Source organism: Muscardinus avellanarius (assembly GCF_963383645.1).
Source record: "Muscardinus avellanarius genome assembly, chromosome: 2".
NCBI classification, from domain to species: domain Eukaryota; kingdom Metazoa; phylum Chordata; class Mammalia; order Rodentia; family Gliridae; genus Muscardinus; species Muscardinus avellanarius.
In genome coordinates this window covers 19939075-19964212 of record NC_137787.1, presented here as the reverse complement: position 1 = coordinate 19964212, position 25138 = coordinate 19939075, and the positions used below count along the sequence as shown (strand labels likewise).

General features: G+C 52.0%; 1 protein-coding gene across 2 annotated transcripts; it reads right to left on the bottom strand.

Moving 5' to 3' along the window:
- Positions 1-1456: 1456 nt before the first annotated feature.
- PTPRN (protein tyrosine phosphatase receptor type N) lies at positions 1457-22021 on the bottom strand (the record flags this gene model as incomplete). Of its 2 annotated transcripts, XM_080689787.1 has the most annotated exons (23): positions 1457-1528; positions 1766-1839; positions 2030-2094; positions 2686-2739; positions 5559-5725; positions 6832-6951; positions 7062-7139; positions 7636-7709; positions 7870-8017; positions 8109-8309; positions 8684-8902; positions 9869-9933; positions 10123-10202; positions 10514-10600; positions 10778-11052; positions 11873-11907; positions 12510-12641; positions 13028-13382; positions 13472-13730; positions 15370-15466; positions 20185-20298; positions 20514-20564; positions 21907-22021. In XM_080689787.1, the coding sequence occupies 23 exons, from the start codon at positions 22019-22021 to the stop codon at positions 1457-1459; spliced, it is 2937 nt and encodes a 978-aa protein (XP_080545913.1). The 2 variants fall into 2 exon arrangements, with proteins under 2 accessions (XP_080545913.1, XP_080545914.1); XM_080689788.1 differs by lacking the exon at positions 10514-10600.
- Between the last annotated feature and the right edge of the window lie 3117 nt (positions 22022-25138).

The window sequence follows — 25138 nt, the reverse complement described above, 5'->3', positions numbered from 1 at the left end:
ATGGGTGGTGAACCCCTTAAGCTGTAGCCCAAGGTCTCTACACTAAGCTCCTCACCAGGTGTCCTTGGCTGTGAGCCAAGGCACATGGAGGGCCACGTATCCACGCTCCCCGGGGCCCAGGCCCCGAGCATGTTTATTCTCCAGCCACAGGACAAGCACCTTTGAGTTGCCCCGCAGAGGGGCATGGCCCCTCGCCCCTCTGTCAGTCAGCTTCCCCTCCGGTAGTCAAAGGGCCTACAATGGAATTTTCTCAAAGCAGCCTGTCCTGAGGAATGTTACGCCTCCATCCCGAGTCTGCCAGAAGTTGCCAGGTGCTGTTTTGCCCACGTCTGCACATGGAGTTGCCTCCACAGAGCACAGGCGGACAGCAGGCCCCTGTGGTGTGTGGCCGCTGCCTTCGCTTCCCGCGGGGCAGAGGCATTACCTCTATTTTTTATTTGAGGCTGAGCCTCAGCATGGGTAAGTGGCCCTAACTCCCAAGTAACCCAGGCCCAAAGCTCTTCTCACCTTGCATCGCCTGGAGACATGCAGGTGAGGGCCCCTCCTGGAGAAGGAACAGTAAGAGAGAGGCCCTGGGACCTGGGGTGGTCAGAGGGAGGAGGGGTCCCTTCCCACAGGAAGGCCTGCCCTCTGCAGGTCATAACCCCGGTCCCGCTGTGTGTGAGTGTCATTACTCAGAAGGGCACAAATGAGGAGAGGTGTAAAGAGGTCTCAAGCTGCGGCCTCGCGTCCTGAATCCACCTCTTACAAGTTCGCGTTCCCTGGCCACTGTTGTGCTGCAGTCTCTATCTGTGAAATCGGACAAAGCATCGGTTTTTGGAAGATTAAGCAAATTCATATGAGCAAGACACCTTGGAGACGGCCGGCCACCTAAAAGCAGTGGGAGAGGAAGGCTGTGCAGAGAGGAGTGTGTAGGAGTCGGGCTGCAGCTGCACAGACAACAAACACACTACCTTTATTCACATTGATACAAAAGTAAATTTTTCTAGAAATGGTCTCTTGGGCCAGAGGAGATAAGTTGAGCAGAGCTGCAGGAGGGCAGGGGAAGGAGGCTGGGCAGGAGGCTGGGCCAGGAAGGCTCTCGTGGGTCCAGGCAGCAGGCTGGGGCCACTGGGCTGGGCAAACTGGCGCCCCTCTGCTCTGACCACACCGCAGGCGGGGGCGGTACGCAGGTGGCCAGGGAACGCAGGCAGGAAAGGCTCTGGGTGCGATGCCCATGTTCCCTCCTCTCCTCCTGGCCACTGCCAACTCCCCCATGGGCTGCCTGGGCTTGGGCTGTGTGCAGTAGGTCAGGCCGCCCTTTCCTCTTCCCCTTTCTTGGTCATTGCTCTTGGAAGGGCTGGGCATGCCCGAAAGGGACCAAGGTGGCGGGCAGGGGCTCAAGGGTGGGTACACAGATAGATGCTCACACAGGCAGAGGGAATGGAGGCGGGGCTGCCAACAAGGGGCCCGGGACTCACTGGGGCAGGGCCTTGAGGATGGCGTTTACCTCTTCAGCCACAGCCGTCAGGGCAAATTCAAACTGGTCCTGAAGAATGGCAATGGAAAGCAGGTCATGGGGAGGCCTAGCCTCTGTTCCCGTCCCATGGGGACCTTCCTGGGGTGCGGTGCTGGGCAGGTCCCCTGGGTGAAGGGAGTCCTCCTGGGGGAGGTACAAAGGCATCCGGGGGAGGCGGACTGCTGTTGGTTGGGGATGGCTGAGTAGTGGGGATGGCCTGAGCAGGGAAGGGTGGTCACTAGGGTCAGGGCAGGGAGGCACAGTCACCTTAGAGCGGACAAGGCCAGGCCGCTGGTCACGGACATGCTCCAGGGTGGCCGCGATATCGATCTCCTTCACTCCTGGGGATGGGGTGGGGCATGGGCTGCTCAGGGGTGTCCAGAGGAGGCTGGGGCCCAGCAAGCCTCAGACATCCTGGGGCAGGAGGCTCAGAGGTTGGCGCGAGCCTGGAGGCATGACAGCCTGCGTCCCCTTGAGCTCCCAGGTCCCTGGGTCTGGGGACGCTCAGTGAGGGCCCGGGCAGGGCCTTACCTTTTGCCATGCGGTTCAGTACCATGTCAATGAGGATGTAGGTGCCAGTCCTCCCTGCTCCGTCACTGAAACAGGAGCGGATAACGGCTCAGCGTGGAGGTCCAGCAAAAGGGGGGAGGGAAGGGTAATTGATTTGGGGTCTGAGGAGGACGCTGGTTGATCTGCTGGGGTGGGCCTGGGGAGGGTGTGGGTGAGCCCAGGGTGACAGAAAGGTCACAACACCTGGCCCCTGGGACTCGGACCTTGTGTGGTGAGCCTGTGGGCCTAGGCACTGGGACAACCAAAAAATGGAGCTGGCTCAGTGCCATGGAAGGGGAATGGCCTTCTCCAACTGAGAGCCTGTTTTTTTGTTGTTGTTTTTTTGCCAACTGTTGGTGGAAGGAGCCAGATAATACATATTTCTGACTTTGTGGGACACATACAGTCTCTGTCATACATTTGTTCCCCATTCAACCATCCTCATTGCTATAAAAATAAAAAGAAAGAGAGTGTATAGGATTTGTCCTCTGGGCTGCAGTTTGCTGGCATCAAAGGGGCAGGCGGCACCGTGCATGGGAGGCGTGCACAGGAAGCAGGACCACAGAGGGTGGGAATCAGGAAGGTCCTAGCTCCAGCCCTCTGGCCTGGGCGGCATGTGCCCTGCAGGCCCCACTCACCTGCAGTGCACGATGATGGGGCAGGAGCGGCCCCGGTAGCACTTGTTCACCTTCCTGCAATGAGAAATGGGTATGAGGGCCAGTGGGCAGCAGCGAAGGGGGAAGGGGGGCTGAACACACGTGTCAGCCTCATCGCTTGTCTTTTCTCCCCGTTTGGCCAGGGCAGAGGAGCAGTGGGCTGGGGAGAGGAGTCAGGACTGGAGGCCGAGAATCAGAGCGGGTGTGGGTGGCACTGGGCTCGGCCTGTCACCAGGAGCCCGGTATCCCAGCGATGCACCTGGAACAACTAGCTTAACCTTCTGAACCTCCGTTTTCTTACTGTGAAGTGGGGGGATCATCAAAGCGGCAATCTTCTTACGGTTCTTACGATTATGTGAGATAATCAAGTAAAGAACTAAGTGCCAAGCATGGAACACAGTCGGTGCTTAGTAAATGGTGGCCAACGGGCCAGGTGACTTTGCACTTTTTTTTTTTAGGAGTCCACAGGGCTTTCCAGCACTTGATGAATGCAAGAAGGCTGGGGTTGAACGATGGTCACACAGTGGTTTCCAGTCTGTTGGCATTAGCAGGAACAAACAGCGCCCTGATGAACCGAGCCCTTGCTCTGTGCTACACACTCAAATTAGAGTCTTGTAATAGCGCCCCAAAGTGTCATCATCCTCACCTCACAGGTAGGAGAAGAGAGGGAGGGCAAAGACCTTGCCCAGGGTCACTTTCTAGGACTTCTTTTTATTAATTTGCCTTCCCTCTGGTGGGACCTTCACCAAAACACATTTATTAAGCAACAAAGAATTTGTTCTAGATGTCTCATGCCAGCCGAATTTACACAATTTTAGCCTAAGTCACAGAAAAATTTTAGCTCACCTGTAGAGCCTTAAAACAGGTCCATGCAGTGGTTCTATTGGGATTCTCCCCCTTCCCTTTTTTGGAGATACTGGAGATAGAACCCAGGGCCTCACACAAGCTATGTAAGTATTCTACCACTGAGCTACGCCCCCAGCTCAAGCCGGATTTTAAACTGTGGAAAAAGAAGCCAGGCATGGTGGCACATGTTTGTAATCTCAGTATTGGGAGGCTGAGACAGGAGGATCGTAGGTTCAAAGCCAGCCTCAGCTACTTAGTGAGGCCCTTCACAACTTACTGAGACCCTGTCTCAATATAAAGAATAAAAAATAGGGCTGGGGGTAGAGCTGGGAGGTAGAATGCCCCTGGGTTCAATCCCCAGTACCACAAAACAAAAACAAAAATACCTGTGTAAAAAGGAAACAGCTCCAATACCCTGGCATTGCTTTCAAGATGTATCTCAGACTCTAAGAATTCCAGTTAGAAACCATTGTCCTGCTGGGCGTGGTGATGCACGCTTATAATCCCAGTACTTGGGAGGCTGAGACAGGAGGATCGTAGGCTCAAAGCCAGCCTCAGCAGCTTAGTGAGGCCCTGTTTCCAAATAAAATATAAAATAGGTCTGGAGGTGTAGCATGGAGGAAGAAGGCCCCTGGGTTCCATTCCCAGTACCACAAAAAAAAGAAGGAAAAAAAAAAAGAAAAGAAAAAGAAAAAGAAAGAAACCATTGTCCTGAGGTCTAGAAACCGTTCCGAGGTCCCCACCCCAGCTCTGCTCCTCTGCCCAGCACCTAGAGGCCGCCCTCCACCCCCACCAGCCTGGCAGGAGACAGAGAAGCAGAAGGCGGCACTGGAGGAGCCCTGCTATAGAGGCGGCTGCTCGGCCACCTGACTGGGCAGAGGCAGAGGGTGCCAGGTGACTGGCCTGCTCTGGGTTCCAGTGTCAGCGCAGGCTGAATCCCTAAGTGAGCTTCTGTCCCAGTTCCCACCCACTCCAAAGAGTTCCCCCAAATGCAAGCATCCTCCTGCCCTCCTGCAGTCTCAATCTCTTCCCCTCCCTGGCCCAGCTCTCCCCCAGGCAGCAGCCACACCTGCTATGGACAGCTTTTGTGATCATGCAAGTGGAATGAGAATACCAGCTGCAGATCACAAAAGTGACATTGGCAGCTGTGGAGAGAGAGAGAGGAGAGAGAGAGAGAGAGAGAGAGAGAGAGAGAGAGAGAGACAGACAGACAGACAGACAGACAGACAGACAGGAGAGGGAGAGAGACACACACTAGGAGGGAGAAATGGAATGGAGATAGAAGAGACAGCGACAGAGATAAAGATGAGGGAGAGAAGAGGAAAAGGCAGAAAGGAAAGCCAGGTGTGGCGGCGCCCGCTTGTGATACCAGCATGTGGGAGGCTGAGACAGGAGGATCGCGGTTCACGGACAGCCTCAGCTACTATTTAGTGAGGTCCTTTGCAACTCAGTGAGACCCTGTTTCAAAATTAAGAATAAAAAATAGGGCTGGGGGTCTAGCTCGTAGGTAGAATGACCCTGGGTTCCATCCCCAGTACCGCGGAAAAAAAAAAGAAAGAAAAAGAAAGAAAGAAAAGGAAAGGAAAAAAGGAAAGAGAGAATTAAAGCCAGAGAAAAAGAAAATCAGACAGAGAGGCAGGGACAAAGATGGAGGAGAGCAGGGCAGGAAACAGAGGAGGGGCGGGCGGCAGGCGAGAGAGCTGCGTGGTTCGCCTACTCCAGGGAGGCCGGTACAGGAGGAGCCAGACCCCAAGGGGGCGTGAGAAGCGACACCGGGCTGGGGATGGCACAGCCAGGCAGCACTGTCTTGGTTTGGGGGGTGAGAGGGCACTGCAGGGGGCGGCCAGAGGCCGAGGCTCCAGGCCAGAGCTGGGGTCCCAGGAGAAGCTGGGTCGGATGGGGAAGCCCGGAGCCCCGCGCCTGCCCGGGGTCCTCGGCGACCGCTCCCCCCGCAGCTTCACGGTGGGGCGGACCCAGGGGCCGGGGTCCCAGCGCTGGCGCTCGCCCACCTGCGGAAGTCCAGCAGCGGCCGGGTGGAGGCCGGGGTGCCCTCTGCCGGCCAGCTGAGGAAGTGGAACTGCGTGAGCGTGCGCGTCTCCTGGGTCTGTACGTTCTTCAGGTAGAAACTCCGCACCAGGAAGTCTTCGCACCAGATGTGCTCCGACACCAGGTTCACCTGCCCGGGACCCGCCCAGGCCTGAGCGCGGGCCGGACTCCAGCTTCCCAGGCGAGTGCAATATGAAGGCCTTCGGGAAGCGTACCCTCTCCCCGCCCCGCCTGCCCCAGCTGTTCCCCAGACCCCTGGCTGCCTGTATCACTCATCTACTGCTTAGGGCAACGCCTGGCTTTTCCAACCCAGCCTCAGCTATTACTGTGAGTTTCTTAAAGTCGGTCTGCCAAAGTTGGCTACATGTCCCATAAACCTGGATTTAACTCCGTATTGTTTCTGTTTGTTTTCTTTACTCACGAGCACAATCAATAACAGTCTTTTCAAGAGACTCCTGGGTGCTCATTGGTGATGGAAAACGACCCAGGCTCATCTGGTGATGAGAAATTCTGTTGTGTTATTGAAGTTTCTTGTCTCACAGAGTCACCTCCCACTTGTCTGGAATCTCCCCCACCCCTTTGCCTCTGTCCCTCTCTCCCACACCTGTCTATCTGCTCTCTTAATGACAACATGTTTTCCTATTTTACAAAAGCAACATATGTGACTGGTGGCATTTATTTCTCTCTTTTGGTCACCAGGAAGCTCAGAGCTAAGTTAAGCTCAATTAAAGTAGGTGTTACTCTCTGTCACTGGATATATTTATGTCCCCTGTCTCACATACTTATGGCTTTTAGCTTTTGACATTAGTTTCAGTGGTTTTATTTTATATTTATTTATTTGTTTATTGCAGTACTGGGGATGGAACCCAAGGGGTTCCATTCGAGTTACACCCCCAGTCCTATTTTTTATTCTTTGTTTTGAAACAGAGTCTCATTGAGTTGCAAAGGGCCTCACTAAAGTAGCTGAGGCTGTCCGTGAACCTTGATCCTCCTGTCTGTCTCCCAAGTACTGGGATTACAACCGTGTACCACCACATGGGCTTATTTCTGTATTTTTATCTTAAGTCCCTACACATGCTTTTTTGATCCTAGATAGGACACACAGGCACAATATATGTAGGTATGTGACTATACGTGTGTATGCATATATAAGTTTATACATACACACACTAAATGACCAGGCCACCATCCGTCCTCCCCAATCCTGTCATCCCTCTGCTGCGGGGCCCTGCTGACCTCATATACGTGATACAGGGAGGAGCCCTCATCTGGCCAGTAGCGATCACACTGCTTGACACCGTCCTCCACCAGGGGGGTCAGCATGACGATGACAGTGCAGCCACTCTCCCACACCATCTAGGAACCGACACCCAGGTAAGCTGCACCCTAACCTCCATAGGACCTGGAGGTTAGAGGTTGGCCACAGGGCCGCCGTCTCTGCAGAAGCCCTCCCCCTCCAAGCGTACCTGCCAGAAGTCTGCAATGGTATGGGACAGCGGTCCCTGTGTGGCTATGTAGGCTGGCATCCGAGGGTCGTGCTCAATCTGAGGATAGGGAGCCAGAAATGGGCAGTGCCACAACAGAGGGGCTTGGTCAAAGAGAGGGAGCCTGGGGGAGGCTGAGAAGCCCCCATTTCTCTTTCTTTCTTTCTTTCTTTCTTTCTTTCTTCCTTTCTTTCTTTCTTTCTTTCTTTCTTTTTTGTAGTACCAGGGATGGAACCCAGGGGCATTTTACCTCTGAGCTACACCCACAGCCCTATTTTTTATTCTTTATTTTGAAACAGGGTTTCAATGAGTTGCAAAGGGCCTCACTAAGTAGCTGTGGCTGTCCACAAACCGTGATCCTCCTGTCTTAGCCTCCCGAATGCTGGGATTACAAGGGTGTGCCACCATGCCCGGCAAGAAGCCCCCATTTCCATGCTAGAGTGACAGGCCTCACAATTCCAGGGCCTTGGCTGGGGTGAGAGGCGAGCACAGGAAACAGTGAAGAGGAGCAGGATCCAGATGGGGCAGAGGTGGGGATGGAGGCAGGGCCACTCACAATGGGGCTGGCGTTGATGTAATCACTCCGAGAAGGGCTGCTCTCCACCTTTAGCTTGATGCGAGCGTGGTCGTCTGTACAGACCCCAAATCCCACCCAAGGTGGCTCTCTGGTCACTGGGGTCCTGGCAGCTCTGCCCCTCAGCCTGAGCCAGGAGCCCCGGCCCCTTCCCTGCAGCCCTTTGGAGCTCCCAGCAGAGAGAGCATGGCCAGGCTGGCCAGAGGGCTTACTTACAGGGCAGAAAGTCCGGATGGCGGTTCTTCTTGATGTTGCCCTCTCCCTGCGCAGTGGCACAAGTGTTCGGCTCTGCCTGGTAGGCACACAGGGCCTGCCACTCCTTGGCCAGGCGGTCCCGGTTCCGCAGATGGTCCTCCATGTACGCCTGCAGGGGCAGGACAGCTTGGCTCTGGCCAACACTGCCAGTTCTGCCTCTCCCGCCATCCTGCCCCTCTGGACCCAGGCCCTGTCCTGACCAGAATCATGTGTCCTGTGGAGATGTCCATGTTGGCCTGGGCAGGCTCTTCGCACCAGGACGGTGTGCTGCTGTGGGAGCTGGGGCTGGCCTGGGCTGCATCGCTGAACTGGGAGGACACGCTGCTTACCCGTGAAGGTTCTGGGGGGCCCTCGGCCCGGTTGAACAACGACTTTGTGGCCATGTGCTGGCGACACAGGTCCTGCAGAAGGATCAGTGGGTCCTGAGGGTCCTGAAGGCTTTCAACAAGACCATGGACTGGGCCCCTAGGGTTTTCCACCCTGGTTGTCATTCTTTTTGGGGTTTTCTGCATGGGTGATGCTTATGACAACCTTGGATATTACAGAGTAGAATCCCAGAACCCCGGAATCACAGCATGGGGAAGAAGCCCCAACTCCCATTCATTCAAAAATGCCCCTACCACAGTCTTGCCGGAGCCTCTCCAGTCTCTGCCTGGACCTTCTGCCAGGGATGGCAGCTCACTGCCCATTTCATTCCCACCTTCACTGCATGCAAGGCCCAGGGCCCCAGGCTCCTTGCACTTCCTCCCCTTGATGAGTTTTTGGGGTCGCGCACCTGGTACTCAAAGGTAGTGTCGCCATGGGCCCCTTCGGGCCCCAGGGCTGCCAGGCGCTCCTTGTCCCGCTGCCGTGAGTGCTGGCGCATACACAGAGCCACCGCCAAAGCCACCAGCAGCCCGGCGACACCCGCCAGGGCCACCAGAGCTAGCAGCACTGAGCGCATGGGAGAGGTGCCGTGGGCTGGTCTGGGAAGGACCGCAGCCGCCTCCTCCCGCTGTAGGAACAAGGCCACAGTCAGGGGTGGGAGGTGGCAGGAAATTTAGGAGCCTCTCCTCACCCTGTCCCATACCCTGATTCTTGCTAGGACCTCCCCTGGGGCAAGGCTGGGAAGCCAGGGGTATGGTAATAAAGGCAGAAGGGCTCAGATCCTCCTTCTTGGTCTCCATCAGACCAACTCGAGTCTTTGTGGGTGACCCCCACCAGGAGGATTTCCAGATAAAGAAGCACGGAGAGAATTGGGGAGAAAACCCAAGGAATGGGAAATTAGACAGCCATTAAGCCAGGCGTGGTGGTACACGCTTGTAATCCCAGTACTTGGGAGGCTGAGACAGGAGGATCTGGGTTCAAGAACGGCCTTGGCTACTTAGTGAGGCCCTTTGCAACTCAGTGAGACCCTGTTTCAAAATAAAGAATTAAAAAATAGAGCCGGGCCTGGTGACACACACTTGTAATCCCAGTACTTGGGAGCCGGAGACAGGAGGATCGCACAGGTTTGAAGCCAGCCTCAGCTACTTAGTGAGGCTCTCAGCAACTCAGTGAGACCCTGTTTCCAACTAAAGAATAAAAAATAGGGCTGGGAGTGGGGCTCGGAGGTAGAATCCATCCCCAGTAATAGAAAAAAATAAAAAGAGAGTGAGACATTAGTGTCGATGCAGACTAGAAACATATTTTGAGTACCGTGTTCTTTCTATGCAACATTTTCCCTTGGAACTTAGTGATCTTGATAGATAATTCCTCCCAGCCTAAGCCTTCCTGTAGGCGGCTGGGGCTCTCCTCTGGGAGGAGGAGCCACTGGGGCCATCTGCTGGCCAGAAGGAAATATGTGGGGAGAAGCTGGTGGGCGAAGGCCGCTGGCCAGCCACAGACTTGAGGCCTCAGCTCAGTTCTGCCAAGTTCGCCTCCATCTCTTGGGTAATGTCAGCCCACTGGTGCTGTGACGGATTCTCCAGTTAGTGCCTACCTGTCCTACTCCTGTCTGCAAGATCTGGAGTCCTGTCTGTGTTTCCAGTTCAGACTTCACTAGCCCTGCAGGGAGAATGCAGGTCAGGCTCTCTCCAGCCCCATGCGGCCTCGGTCCCATGTCATGCTATGCCAGGTACCAGGTAGGGCCCAGTTGGCATGTGGGCTGGCAATATTTCAAGGGAGAATCAGCCGCAGGCCAATTAGGGTTGGGACCAGGGCCAAGCCTCAGCTTGAGATCGGGGTGGTATTTACCAGCTTGCTGGGTCACATCCGCCAAAGACAGATTCTGTTCATTGTGCCGGATGCGGAAGGTGAGGGCTGGTCCCACCACACTGCCAAATAGGTGCCATGTTAATGCCTTGCCCACCTTAACCCCAGACTCTAAAAGAGAGGCTGGCTCTGGTCCTCTCCCCATTAGAGGAGGGGGCTGGAGCAGAAAAGGGATGTCTACAGGGTGTCTGTTAACAGGCAGATAGTGGACAGGGCCAGCGGCAGGGCGAGGTGTGGCTGTACCTTCAATCCAGCTGGGAGCGCTTCTGACCCCAAAGCATCCATCTCCTCCCCCGAGCCTGTCCCTCCAGCCACAGCCTCACCCAAGCTGCTCTCTAGACCCTTGTCCCCGCCATCAGGCTCCCAGCCCCACCTGATGTTGATGAAGCTGCCTGAGGACAAGTGCACGTGCTCAGCCAGGATCTCCAGCAGCTTCACTCCTGCAGCCAGGCTCAGGGGTCTGCAGGGGTGAGGGGCAGGCAGAGGAAGGAAGGGAAGGGAAGACCCTCTCAGTCACTTTCTGGAAACAAGCCGCTGCTACGGGTGCAGAGCTACCTGCTCCGCCCCTGTCTCTCGTTTTCACGTCTAGATTATTTCTCTCTGCTTCTGGAAGGCTTCCCCTGGCTCCAGCCCTTACTTTTGGTCAGTGACGATGTAGCCATACTCCTCTGCTGATGGTCGAGCTAAGGGCTGTCCCACTACTGGCGGCTGGCTCTGGCCCAGTGGACTTTTCTTCTCCAGCAGGACAGATGTTGCAGAGGGGCTGGTAACTCTGGGGGGCTCAGAGGCGTCAGGGCTCATGACCTCCTGGTCTTTATTGGAGGCGGGGTTGGCGGTGGGGTGCCCAGGCAGGGAGGGTGTTGGGGATGGAGGTTCAGCTTTGTCTCCACCCTGCATGTTCTCCTCCATTGTCTGTTAGAAGAGAGGGTGGAGGTATGACCTCTGGGCAATGGAGAGGGTCGGGGAGGGGTCCATATTCTGGACTCTGAGTTCTCCATACTGAAGCTTAAGGCCTGTTTAACTCTCTACCCCCAGATCCTGGTGCAATGCTGGGTACAGAGCGCAACCAGAGAATGTAAGTCAAGTGAATGAATGAATGAATAAAAGATTGATCCATGCAGGACTGTAATCCCAGTACTTAGGAGGCTGATACAGGAGGATCACAGGTTCTTAGCCAGCCTCAGCAACTTAGCAAGGCTTTCAGCAATTTAGCAAGACCCTGTTTCCAAATAAAAATAAAACAGCTTGGAGGTAGAACACCTCTGTGATCAAACCTCACTACCCCCCTTAAAAAAGACTGATTGAAACATGGTCTGTAGTACTCTACAGGGTGGGAGGACCCCCTAGAGCAAGGAGAGCTGGAGTGAGGCTAGAAGACGAATGGGTATGTAATGGATTTTAGACTTCTGTTCAGCTGCATCTTGGGAGCCCAACACCTAAAACAGAGAGAAGCAGAGCTCCTCCACTCCAGCTGGTCAGAGCCTGGCTGCTCTCAGCATCCCCCTTGCTGGGGGACTCCCCAGAGCCTGGTCTGGAAGGATTGCAGTGAGGAGGACTCTGCCTCAACTTGGCATGAGACCTCAGGCGATGACTTGAGCCCCCTGGGCCTGGGTTTCCCCAAAGTGAGAAACTGGAGGATGCAGACTCCAGGTCCCAACCCTGAGTTTAGGTTTCAGCAAGGGGGTGTGCTGCCATGGGGCATTCCCAGGTCAGGGAGGTGCTGGGAACTCACTTTCTTGGCATCAGCTCCAACATTTACAACCCCTCCTGCAAAGAAAGGAAAAGCAAGAGTCCTGGGAGGAGGCCGAGGTCAAGGTCCACTTGACACAGGTGAGGAGGGGGCCCACCCCGGAGCTGCTCCGCTTGCGGTAGCCTCTCTCCTCTCGGTCAGTGGTAAGACCCCGCCAATGGTCCCATCCCAAGCATGGCCTCATTTCTTTGCTTCTGTGTATAAGTCACTGCTTTATTAACTCCTCTGTTTGTCATTGGCCTTAGCTCTCAAACCCATTCTGCCGTCAGTCTTCCCTCTACCTGTCAAACACTGACTTCTTCTTAATGGCCACGTTCTCAAGTCCTCATTAACAATGACCGGCCCTGCTTCTTGTCTTCTCCCCGCTCACACCCTCTGTTGGCTTCTGTTTTCATTACTTCCACATTCTAGTCTCTTCTTGGTCAAACTCCTGGTCAGATCACCGTCCTACCCCTTGGTTCCCTACCCTTTGCTGGCAATGACCTTGAGTCTCAAAATAACTCTTTTCCCTTGATCTTGATCCTGACTCCTCCCTCTAAGCTACTCAGTGTGGTCTTTCCAGGTGGAGCAAAAGGCCTCCGTGGAGCTGGGAGATGCTGGTCTCTGCTTGGACACTCACCCAGGTTTTTTCCGGTGCCCTTGGGCAGCAGCTGCAGCAGGGTCAAGAGGGTGGACAGCTGCTCAGGAGTCAGCTGACGCAGCTCCACCCCGTAGCCTGCCAGCACAGTGGCCAGCCTCTGCAGAGTGACATCTGCAGGGAACCAGACACACAGAGCTTAGCCCCGATGGTAAGATACAGGTGGGTGACTTGGGGGAGAGGCCAGCACATTTAAGGGATTCTTCTTAAATACTAGGACACTGTTGCCCTCTCCATCCCAGCCCTTGTACACACTTTTGGGGAAAGACCTCCAGGCTGAACTCCAAGCCCACCATTGTCCTTTTGATTCTCTGTCTGAAGGACAGTCATGTCAGCGCCACACGCCCTCTCCACCCCAGTGCTCCATCTAAGCTCCTAGCTGCACAGATCAACTTGTCAGTAGACATTAGCTACTGTATGCTGACTTTAGGGACAAGTTAAATGCCTGGATCATCAGGAAAGAGCCCTGTGGTCCTCCCCAGGCAGGGGGTGGATGTTACCTGGTGGCACTGCTGGGGCAGGGGGCTTCTCCCCGAGACCCCCTAGTTCTTCCTCCTCATAGCTCTCTGCAGAATCCTCTGCCCGGTTGCTGTTGCCTTGCTTTGGAAGACTCAGTGTCCTGGCTGTGTTGGGCACTGGCAACTCTTGGGCCGTGTAGAATAGCCCTGAGTCCTGGAAAAGCTGAGCAGGTGAGGGCCCTGCAAGGTCCCCATAGGAGTGGCCAGAGTGGGCCCCAAACATGCCCTTGGGGGCTGTTCTGCTGAAGAGGGCAGGAGCTTCAGCCTTGGGCAGGGGGCCGACGCTGACCATCCCTGGGGAGCCTTCTGAGCTCCGGGAGCCATCACGGGAACCAAACTGCAGGAAACCAGAGATCTGGGTAAGAGCAGAAGTCAGGGCTGGGCATTGGGGTTGGCGTTGGGGCAGGGTCAAAGTCAAAGGCTCACCTGGTGGAACAGGTAGGGCTGCAGCAAGGCAGGTTCATAACTCAGGGCCGGGAGTGGAGGCTGAGGGGGCAGCAGAAGATGCTCCAAGAGAGGGGGCAGCAGCTCAGCTTGCAGAGGAGACAGGGAGGAGCCCCCGCTAGCTCCACCCCCACCCACCGGGGGTCGAGAAAGCCCCTGGGCAGCTGGGGCGGAGCCCGTGGGGAGGCCCTGTAAAAGCAGCTCCCCAGCAGGACCAGGTCTCCTGGGCATCAAGCCAGATCTGCAAAGGAAAGCAGTGTGTGTGTGTGTGTGTGTGTGTGTGTGTGTGTGTGTGTGTGTGCTCACTGTACAGAGAGCTTACAAGGCAGAGATGGCATGGAGGGCAGGTTCACCCATTTAGCCTGACCTCTTAAGAAATAAGCTGGCCTGCCGGGGCGTGGTGATGCACGCTTGTAATCCCCGCTCTTGGGAGGCGGAGACAGGAGGATCGCACTGGTTCGAAGCCAGCCTTGCTGGCTTAAGAGACTCTGTTTCCACATAAAAATGTTAAAAAATAGGTCTGGGAGTGTAGCCCGTGGGAGTGTATCCCAGAGGTAGAAGGGCTTCCAGGAACCCCAGTACCACCAAAAAAAAAAAAAAAAAGAAAAAGAAAAAGAAATAAGCTGGCCTAAGTGGACAAGAGCTGGGCCAGAAGAGATGGGGATGGGCTAAGAGGCCAAGCCTGGGCGAGGTATCTGCCTCCTTGGTAAGCACGCATAGGTCCCTGACATGGCTGCAGAGGCTAGGATGGAAGAAGGGGAGTGTGAGCAGGGAAACGCAGCTTGGATCCTCTCCAGACAAGTGGTGGCTACAGTTTTCCGAGTTCTCCCTGAGTGTTGAATCCCACACCTGGTTCTCCAAGGGTATGTTCAAACACCCAAGACCTCCCCACCCACCCCACCCCACCATGTGCTTTCTTCATCCTGCTATCGTGATCTGCGCTCTCTGGACCTCATCTCCCTTCTTCTGTTTTGCCAGATCTGAACACTGCCTTCGGAGGCCCTAACCACGCAAGGATGGTGATATCTCTCGCCATAATGAATCCCACATAGTAATGAAACTGAACATTGAGTAAATAACTTTGGTTCAACAAGATACTAGTTTGCCCACGTTGACTATGTGTATGCATGTGAGGGGGGCACTGGGGATGGAACCCAGGGGCATTCTACTTCTGAGCTACACCCCCATCCCTTTTTATTTTTATTTGCAAGCAGGGTCTCCCTAGGTTGTGGAGAGTCTCATTCATTGCTGAGGCTGTCCTTGAACCTGCGATCCTTCTGTCTCAGCCTCCCAAGTACTGGGATTACAAGCATGTGCCACCTCACCCAGCTTCATGATGACTATTTTGATGCTCCTTTTAAAATATCAAATATCACCGCATGGTGGCGCACGCTTGTAATCCCCACACTTGGGAGGCGGAGACAGGTGGATCGTGCAGGTTCGAAGCCAGCCGCGCTGGCTTAAGAGACCCTGTTTCCAAATACAAAAGTATAAAATGGGTCTGGGAGCATAGCCCGGAGGTAGAAGAAGGGCTTCTAGGAATCCCAGTACCACCAAAAAAAAAAAAAAAGGTCTGGGAGTGTAGCCCAGATGTAGAAGGGTTCCATCCCCAGTACCACCAAAAAAATAAGTAAAATATCAAATATCAAACATTTTTGAAAGTATTTTTCATGCTGTTTTGTTGGATCTCCAGGGTGAGCTCGGCACCTTTTGGGCATGTGAGCAGGATGGAGAGTTACCATTCCTGAACCTCTTTCACCTGTGTCCCACATCCTGACCTTGGTGCCCTTATCTTCCCTCTCTCCTCTCCCCATCAGAAAGACCACAAGCCATCAACCACAAGCCTCAACACTCTAGGGCTGTCGAGAAAGGCTGCCTACCTGTCCCTTGGGCGGGGCTCCGGGGGGCGAAGCCTAGGGATGCGCTCCATCTCCTGGGAGATCACATACTGCGTAAGGTCATCATGCCAGGACAATCCTGTCAGAGGAAAGAACAGGGTGGGGAGGGCTAGAGAGGCTGTGAGCCCAGTCATAGGGCCAGTGGAGATCAGAAGGACACCCCTATCGCTGCAGTTTGTTGGGTTTGGCCGAGCAGAGGGCAGAGGAGGGGGCTGGGAACTCCTTGGGCGATGCCAGGTGTCTTCTTACATCCTTGGGTACAGCTTTTGGAGTCAGACTGCCTGGGTTCACACCTATGCCCCTGGGCAATCTGCTGAGCCTCAGTGATCTCATTTCATTTCTCTCTGAGCCTCAAGTCTCTCATATAAGATGGGAAGATGAACTTCCTAAAATCGTGGTGGAAATTAAAACAATGCACATGAATAGAGTAGTGCCTGTCACATAATGAACTTTCAGCAAATGGGATTATTATCACACTATTATGGCTAGTCCCTTTGCTGCTCCTGAACCTCAGTTTTCCTTATTTGTAAAGTAGAACTAATACATCTTTCACGGGGTGGTTATGATGGTCAAATGTGATCAGGGAGGGAGGAGGGACTTCAGTGGAGTGATGGAGGACCTTTAGGAGTGGAGAAAGGATGCTCAGTGAAGACAACGGCTCATTAATGCTCTGTGTGTAACAAAATTATCAATACCAGTCTCAGTGCTGTGTGCATGTGTGTTACCATCACTCTGAGCCTCATTATGCTGTGTAATTAAAAAGTACTAATAAAATTATATTTTATTTATTATTTTGTGTTACTGGGGATGGAACCCAGGGGCGTTCTACCTTTAAGCTACACCCTCAGCCCCATTTTTAAATTATTCTTTATTTTTGAAACAGGGTCTCACTGAGTTGCAAAGGGCCTCACTAAGTAGCTGAGGCTGTCCACAAACCCAGATCCTCCTGTCTCAGCCTCCCAAATGCTGGGATTACAAGTGTGCGCCACCACGCCCAGCTTAAAAGTATATTTTAAAAAAGAACTCACCGGGCATGGTGGCATACGCTTGAAATCCCCCACCACCACCCGGCTTGGGAGGCGGAGACAGGAGAATCGCGCAGGTTCGAAGCCAGCCACGCTGGCTTAAGAGACCTTGTTTCCAAATTAAAAAAAAAAAAAGTATAAAATAGGTCTGGGAGTGTAGCCCGGAGGTAGAAGGGATTCCAGGAACCCCAGTACCACAAAAAAGTAAATAAATACAAAGAAAAAAGAAAAATCTAGAGCAGTATATACATCCTCTAATAACTATACCACCCTCACCATTGTGCTAATCATCATTGTCATCTTCATTCCCATCACAGCCTGTCTTGAAGTAGATCCTCTCTTTGACTCTATGCCCCATTTTTTTTTTTTTTTGGTACTGGGGATCGAGCCCAGAGGCATTCTACTTCTGAGCTACACCCCCAGCCCTATTTTTTAATTCTTTATTTTGAAATAGGGCCTCTCTAAGTTGCAGAGAGCCTCACTAAGTAGCTGAGGCTGGCCACAAACCTGTGATTCTCCTGTTTCAGCCTCCCAAGTACTGGGATTACAAGTGTGCACCACCACACCTGGCTTCCAATGACTTATTCTAAGAGAATAATCTCCCACTCTCCACCCCCATTCTTATTTCCTGCTCCGGATTTACAATCTGTGCTGCTCTTGACTGATTCTCTGGAATCTGCCGACATCCATAACCTGCCACCTTGCCTATTAACATTAGGTGGACAATCTGTATTCCTATTTAAAGTCAATTCCTGATTACATGCCAGTACTTGGGAGTCTGAGACAGGAGGAGCACAGGTTCAAGGCCAGTCTCAACAACTTAGAAAGACCCCCAGCAACTTAATGAGACCCTGTTTCACATAAAAATATAATTACATAGGACTGGGGATGTGGCTTGGAGGTATAATACCCTGGATTCAATCACCAGCACCAAAAAAAGGAAGAGAGGGAGAGGGAGGGAGAGGAGGAGGAGGAGGAGGAGGAAGAGGAGGAGGAAGAGGAGGAGAAAGCCAGTTCTTTTTCTTGAGTCCCCTCTTACATACTCAAGATCACTCCCTTCACAATTTTTTTCTACTTCCTTCATCATCCTTTTCTCTATTTTCTACTGAAAAAAAAAAAAAAAAAACACTAAGTAGCTGAGGCTGTCCACGAACTGCAATCCTCCTGTCTCAGCCTCCCAAATGCTGAGATAACAAGCCTGCACCACCATGGCTGGCCTGAATTGTTTTCATTAACATGCAAAAATGATGCAATTTCTTCCATCTTAAGAAAATACTATGCCGGGCGTGGTGGCGCACGCTTGTAATCCCCGCGCTTGGGAGGCAGAGACAGGAGGATCGCACAGGTTCGAAGCCAGCCGCGCACGCTGGCTTAGGAGACCCTGTTTCTAAATAAAAATATAAAAATAGGTCTGGGAGTGTAGCCCAGAGGTAGAAGGGCTTCCAGGAACCCCAGTACCACAAAAAAAAAAAAAAAAAAAGAAAATACTATTTGGCCCCTCATTCCTTTCAGCTAGCACCCTATTTCTTTGCATTTCTCTATACCAAGATTCCTTGAAAGCTTTGTCTATATTGTCTGTATCCAATTTCTTTCCTCTCATTTCCCCTGGGGCCAATCTAATCAGGATTTTATTCCCAACTATTCTATCAAGCTGCTCCCACCAGGACCACCAGTGAATTACACCTGTCTAACCCAGTGGTCAGTTCTCAGATCTCATTTTACTGAACCCATCATCATCATTTGACACTATTGATCATTCCTTGATGCACTTTCACTTGGCTTCTAGGACACTGATTACCCTGATTTTTCCTCCTACCCCACGAGCCTTCCCAGCTCAGTCTCACTTGTTTGTTCGTCTCCTTCTCCCGGTCCTCTTAATAATTAGCATTCTCCATGGCTCAGTTTCTGGATTTATATTAGAATTCTTGAAGGTTTGATCCTTGATCCTCTTCTTCATATACATTCAATCTTTTGGTTAGGTCATCTACTTTAGAGATTTTATTATCCTCTATATCCCAAAGAATTCCAAATTTATATCTCTACTCTGGACCTCTCAAAATCCAATCTAAGATATTCAACTTACCAGTCTACTTGAATAGACATCTTAAATTCAACATATTCAAAATCGAACACCCCCCAACCTTGCACCAGAGTTATTATTTTTTTCCTGTAATTTTCCCCAACATAATTAATGATATCTCCATTGACTCAGTTTTTCAGGCAATAAACCTTGGGTATCATTTTTTATTCCCATTTTTCAGCCATAATCAATATTTCACAAATCATGACCCTAGTTCAATATCTTCTTTACTCTTATCTGAGTTATTGTGGTAGCTTGTATGGATTCCCTGCTTCAACCTTGACTCTTTACATTCTGTGTGTTCTCAACACTGTAGCAAAAGTGGTCCTTTTTTGTGGTACTGAGATGAAACCCAGGGATCTTCTACCTCTGGGCTATACTCCCAGACCTATTTTATATTTATTTGAAAACAGGGTCTCACTAAGTTGCTGAGAGCCTCACTAAGTAGCTGAGGATGGCTTTGAACCTGTGTGATCCTTCTGTCTCAGCCTCCCAAGTACTGAGATTACAAGCGTGCGCCACCACGCCTGGCTAAAAGTGATCCTTTTAAGTAGAAGTTAAAGTTGAGCATGGTGGTGCACACTTGTAATCCCAGCATTTGGGAGGCTGAAACAGCACGATCATGGTTTGAGGACAGCTTCAGCTACTTAGTGAGGCCCTTTGTAACTCAGTAAGACCCTGTTTCAAAGTAAAGAATAAAAACTAAGGCTGAGTGTGTAGCTTGGAGGTAGAATGCCCCTGGGTTCCATCCCCAATACCTCAAAAAATATAGAAGTTAGATTATGCACAGATGTGCTCAAAACCTTGCAACTTTTTTCTTTTACTCACAATAAAGCCAGTGTTCATACATTATACCATGTGTCCCACAATAATCTTCACCCTCTCCCCCATTATTGACACATCTTTATTTTATATTCTTCCTTTCCATCACCCTCTACAGCCATATGACATCCATGGTATTTCTCAAACTTTTGCCTCTGATTTATAGCTCTTGTTTTAGATATCTGGTCTGCCTGAAACACTTGTACCCTGAATAACCTCCTGGGAAACTCTTCCATCTATGTCAAGTCTGTTCAAATTTTATAGATTTGATAAGGCCCACTGCAGCTTCCAAACTCACCATTTCTGGTCCCATTATTCTGCTATAGTATTCCATAGCACTTAACAGCTTCTAGCATCCTCTATATTTTCTAATTTATGTTGTGTGTTTCTTCCCTTATCTCCCATACATAAGCTCCAGCAAGCAGAGATCTTTGTTTTATTCCAAATACATCCTCAACACCTAAAACTATGCCTCCCACATAGTAATAAATACTTGTTGAATGATTGAATTGGATAAGTGGGGTATTCTCCTGCCTGAGGATCTCAGAATTCATGGCTCAGGAACACTCAAACAGTTGCCAGGCAACTTGGGCTGGTCCTAAATAGATGGATGCTGGGCTCTTCCAGTGACTTCATCTAAAGCATCCTCTGGACCCCTCCAGAGAGTCCAGATGTGAATGGCTAGTCTCTAGGGTTCCAACCCCACCCTGTGTTTTCCCCTTCTTCAGCAAGATCTGGGAGGGTGAGGCTGCACAAGTGGGTGCAGTGGGAATGCTCCGTGAAGAGAAGCCCTTGGGTCAGGTGGCTCCTCATTTCTCCATCCACATTCAGCCAAGCTCCACTCTCTTTTCCAATGCACTCAGATCTCACCTTGGGACATGAGCTGCCGAAGCACACCTTGTAAGCGCTGGAGAACTGGGGAGGTGACTTGCAAAAGGGGCCGGGCCTGCCCCGCTCCCACCTGGCACTGTCCAAACAAGCCATCTAAGAGCACAAAAACAGTGTTATCAGGGGCTTGGACGAGAGGCCTTCCAAAGTCCAAGTTGCAAATGAACTGCATTCTTCCTGCCTCGAGAGCTTTGCTCCTCCCAGCCAGGGCTCTTCTCTCCCCATGCCCATCCCCTTCCTCCCTGCTGGTACCCCCACTTGTGTTTCCTGTATCTCACGTCCTATGGGTCCTATGTCTGGGCCTCACTCACCCTGAATACAGACTTCAAGGTGAGAGCAGAGTCTCCGGTCAAACAGACAGCCTGTAAAGAGATAGGTGAGCAAGGGCTCAGAAACCCACACACAGAATGGGAGGATGGGGTCCACTCTACTTAAGAAAGACTTAAGCTGGCAGAGACCTTGAATTCTTTAAAAGAAGGAAGAATGGGACCTGGCTTTTTATAGATCGGAGAGTCCAAATTTAAAAGCCTTAATTTGCTTAATTGAGTTTTGGAAAAGAAACTTTTCAGGTGCATGGGAGGGGACAGTGTGGTGGATGGTCATATATTTTAGGATGCTTGACAGGATCGCTGTTAGAGAGTTTTCAGCCATGTCCGGAAGGAAAGGTACTCCCCCTAAATCTCTAAAAGCATTCTAACTATAATGACCAGAAACTCAGAAGAGGCAGAAACTCCAGCACACCTCCCTGGCCTGGGGAAAGGGGTAGTAGTAAGGTGGGTGTCTGGATCAGCGCTCCCCACAGGGTCCCTGGCCCGAGTCACTGGCGCTGTCCGTGGTGCTGAAGCTGTGAGCCTGGACCGGCCAAGGGCTCGCTGGGAGACCATTGCGAGAGAGGGAGAGGGGTCAGGGCAGGGAGTCTCCGCAGGACCTGACCCCTCCGCTCCATCTTGTTAACCCATAGCATCAAAGGAGAAACCTTGCATTGGCCTCCAACCCGGGTGGGGAAAGAGGGCGCCAGATGGCCGGGCTGCGCCCCTTCCCCCTCGAGCGCCACCTTCTCACCCCCACCCCCAGCCCATGAGTCAGCGCTGACTGTCTCTGTCCGCACTGCTGTGAGTCAGCACCAGGCCTGGCTGTGGGGAGGGGGACAGGGGAGGACCCTCCCCTCTTCGTCCTCCTCTGCCGCCTCCCTCAGCAGTTCCCCTCTTCTTAGAGATCAGATCGCAGCCACCGGCCTCTCTAGACTTAAAGAGAAACCCAAGCCCCTCTGCCAGCCCAATCCTCTACTGGAAGCTGGAACCCAGGTGGCCCAGCTTCTAGTGCTCAGAAATCACCGCTCCCTTCCCCCTTCAGTCCCCGCCCCCCCTTTTCAACTCGGGTCATCACCTCCCCGGCACCTCAGGAGTCTTCTCCCTAGCCCATCCCTTAGGCCCTCTGAACACATGCACCCCCATGCTTCCGCCCGAACCAGCGATCTTGCCCTCAGCCACTTCTCTTAGGCCCCGCCCGCGTATATCCAGCCCCACCTCCAGGCCTACGCCCCTTTCCGCCCCGGCACCCTCATCTACCAGCGCCTGCCCCAGCCCACCCCATACGCACATTTTTCCTGAGCTTCTCAACCTTTGCGACACTTGCCCCCAACCCCCACCGAGTTTTGCTCCCGGCCCTAACCCCCCTCCCCCCCCCCCCCAGTTTTCTCCTGACCGTGGGCACTGATGGCGCTGCAACCTCCCGGGCGGCTGCTCAGCAGCAGGAGGCACACGAGCAGCCGGAGACCTCCGGATCCCCCGGGCCCCCCAGGCCGCCGTGGGCGCCGCATCCTTCCAGGATCGGAGCGCTGGCTCCCCGGCCAAGTCGTGGAGCCGCGGCCCCAGCCTGCGGAGCTGCCGAGGCGGGGCCTGCGGCTCCCCACCCACCGCCAAGGCGGGGTCTACAGGCCCCTCTGGGGAAGCTGAGCCAACGGCAGGCGGGCGGTGACGACATCTCCACCCCCGGCTCTGACGCCTATTTGCGTCATACATGGCGTCAGAGCCTTTCTTAGCCCGGGACCTACTCAACTTATTCTTCCTCCCCCTAACAGTAGGCGCCTCACTAGAACTCCCACCTGGCCCCACCTGCTTCTGACTACACTCCTCCTCGAGGGCCACTACCTCTATCTCCTGGACCCAGGGTTGGCGACGGGGGTCATAGTTCCGTGGGGGTCAGGAAAGATACTTGGATCGGGGAAAAGAAATCCTAAAATGAGAAACACAAAAAACGAATAAAATAGGAACTCTTACGTATAGGATTTCAACATGTGACTCTTTGGGGGAAACAATTCAACCTGTATCAGTTGGCAAGGCTTAGGCTAACACTCATCTTTCGAATCTCTCTCGTCGGTCTTCTCTTCCATTGACTTTCTGGTTCTTGGTTGGCACACACCACCGTGTGTGTGTGTGTGTGTGTGTGTGTGTGTGTGTGTGTGTGTGTGTTGCTGGGGATGGAACCCTTCTACCTCCGGGCTACACTCACAGACCTATTTTATATTTTTTTATTTGGAAATAGGGTCTCTTAAGCCAGCGAGGCTGGCTTCCAACCTGCGTGATCCTCCTGTCTCCGCCTCCCAAGCGCGGGGATTACAAGCGTAAACCACCATGTCCGGCACACGCCACCATTTCTAAAGGTCCTCCTCCATCCTTCTCTCTGACCCATCATTATGCGGAAATGAGGAACTAATCTTGACTACAACTTTCTTGTTATGCCCTTGCTCAAAACCCTTTAGTGGCTCCTCATTACTGACCAGTTGTGATCCAATTCATATGACCTTGTCCTCTGCAAAAAAACCTAAGCCTGTCTTCCTCTTAAACCTCCTGTCCTTTCTACCCATTTGCTTTGTCTCCGAATTATTAGGCTATCTAACTTCCCCTGTAAGTTTTACATTTCTAACCTCTGCCACTTTGTTTTAGGGGTGAGAATGTGAAGAGTGCCAGGCTATGGACCACAGAATAGAACTTAGATTTTAGGGTAAGATTAACAACGTGTGTTGGGATGAGGCACTTCTCTGTGGAGAGGATGGCATATAGAAGGGCCCAGAAGCAGAAGCCACCTCGGGATGATTTGGGCAACATAATTAGGGCTGAATTTCTGGTACCCATAGGGTGAAAGAATGGGGGAGAGCACAATAGCCCTGAAGAGGTTGGCAAGACCAGAACCTGGGTGCACTGTGGGCCAGATAAACTATCCATGGTAGTGAGCACTTCGTCTTATTCACGGCTGTATCTCCAGGGCATAGAAGAGGGTCTAGCATATAGCAGGCTTAGTTTGAGTTGGCCCCAAAGTGATAAAAAGATAGGTGCAAGTAATCTGGCTACGTGTGTATGTGTGTGTGAGTGCTGAGGATTGAACCCAGAGGTGTTCTACCTCACTTTCCCCTGACAGATGGGGAAAGTAAGCCCCATCTTCAATGACAGGAAGTATGTGGTTGGACAGGTTCCTGCCACAGGCTACTGGGTTGAATGTTACTGTGGGTCCTCCAGAGAATCATACTGAATATCCCTCAGAAATGTTGACTGAGGGTTGAACTAACTCAGTCTAGCCTCAGCTGTACTGAAATCAGTCCTTCACTGGTTAAGAATTGTGTCTAGGGGCATTAAATCCCAGCTATTTCATGGCTGTCTGGAGTACAGGGAGGCATACCTCCTGGCTTTTCAGAAAATTGCCAGGATGAAAAGCAGAGTTCCAGGGCATGAGGCTGGAAGGTGTTAGCAGGTATGGGAGGAAGGGGAGAGGGTCTGGAAGAGATAGGGCAGTCAACCATGGCATTCACTCCCTGCAGATGCCCTAGTGGAGTTATGGTATATATGGCTTACTTTCAAACATTTTAATTTATTGTATTTTCTCTTTCTGTTTTTCTTTTTTATTGTTGTGTTATGGTTACACATAATGGTGGGTTTTATTGTAATAGATTTCTACATGCCCATAAATGATTTGGTCAAGTTCATTCCCTAGTACCTTCCTTTCCCTCCCCTTGGTTCCGAACTTTCCTCTACTGTACTGGCCCCTGGCTACGTGTGTGTGTGTGTGTGTGTGTGTGTGTGTGTGTGTGTGTGTGGTGTGTGAGTGCTGAAGATTGAACCCAGAGGTGTTCTACCTCCAAGATACACACCCCTAACCCTTTTTTATTTTTTTATTCTGAAATAAGGTCTCCCTAAGTTGCTGAGGGGTCTTGCTAAGTTGCTGAGGCTGGCCTCAAACCTGTGATCCTCCTGTCTTAGCTTCCCAAATACTGGGATTTCAGGTGTGTATCACTGGGCCCAGCTTCCAGACTACTCTTAAAGGTCTTTAAGGGAAGGAACCTGAACTCATAGAGTCAGGCACAATGAAACACAGGGTTACATAAACATTTGAGAAAAAAATAAGAAAGAAAGATAGAAGAGGGAAATATGGATGAATGGCATTGATTAACTGATTTGATGAGAGCTCGGAACAAATGAGTGTGACTGGGTTTACCAATGTCCTTGAACGCAAATAGAGGATGAGGGCAAGCACAGGGCATGCCTGAGAACCTGTGTTACCAAGAACTAGTCACTAAATTTCTCTGGGTTGTATAATTGAGTGAGATGTGTTGTGGCCATGTCCCCATTTCTTAGAGCAACCCAATCTTGATAACTGCTTGTTTGCTTACACCTATGAGTACCGAATGCGTAGGAAAGTGCTTTGAGGACAATAAAGCTCTGTAAATAGAACATTCTGGTGTTTGGATGGACTGAACATGAGTACTTAGATTTCTTACCCACCCCCCTTTATTTTTGTACTGGGGATTTAACCTAGGGATGCTTTACCACTGAACTACATCCCTGGCTATTTTTATTATGAGACAGAATCTCACTAAGTTGCCTGGGCTGGCCTCAAATTTGCAATCCTCCTGCCTCAGCCTACCCAGCAGGTGGGATTACAG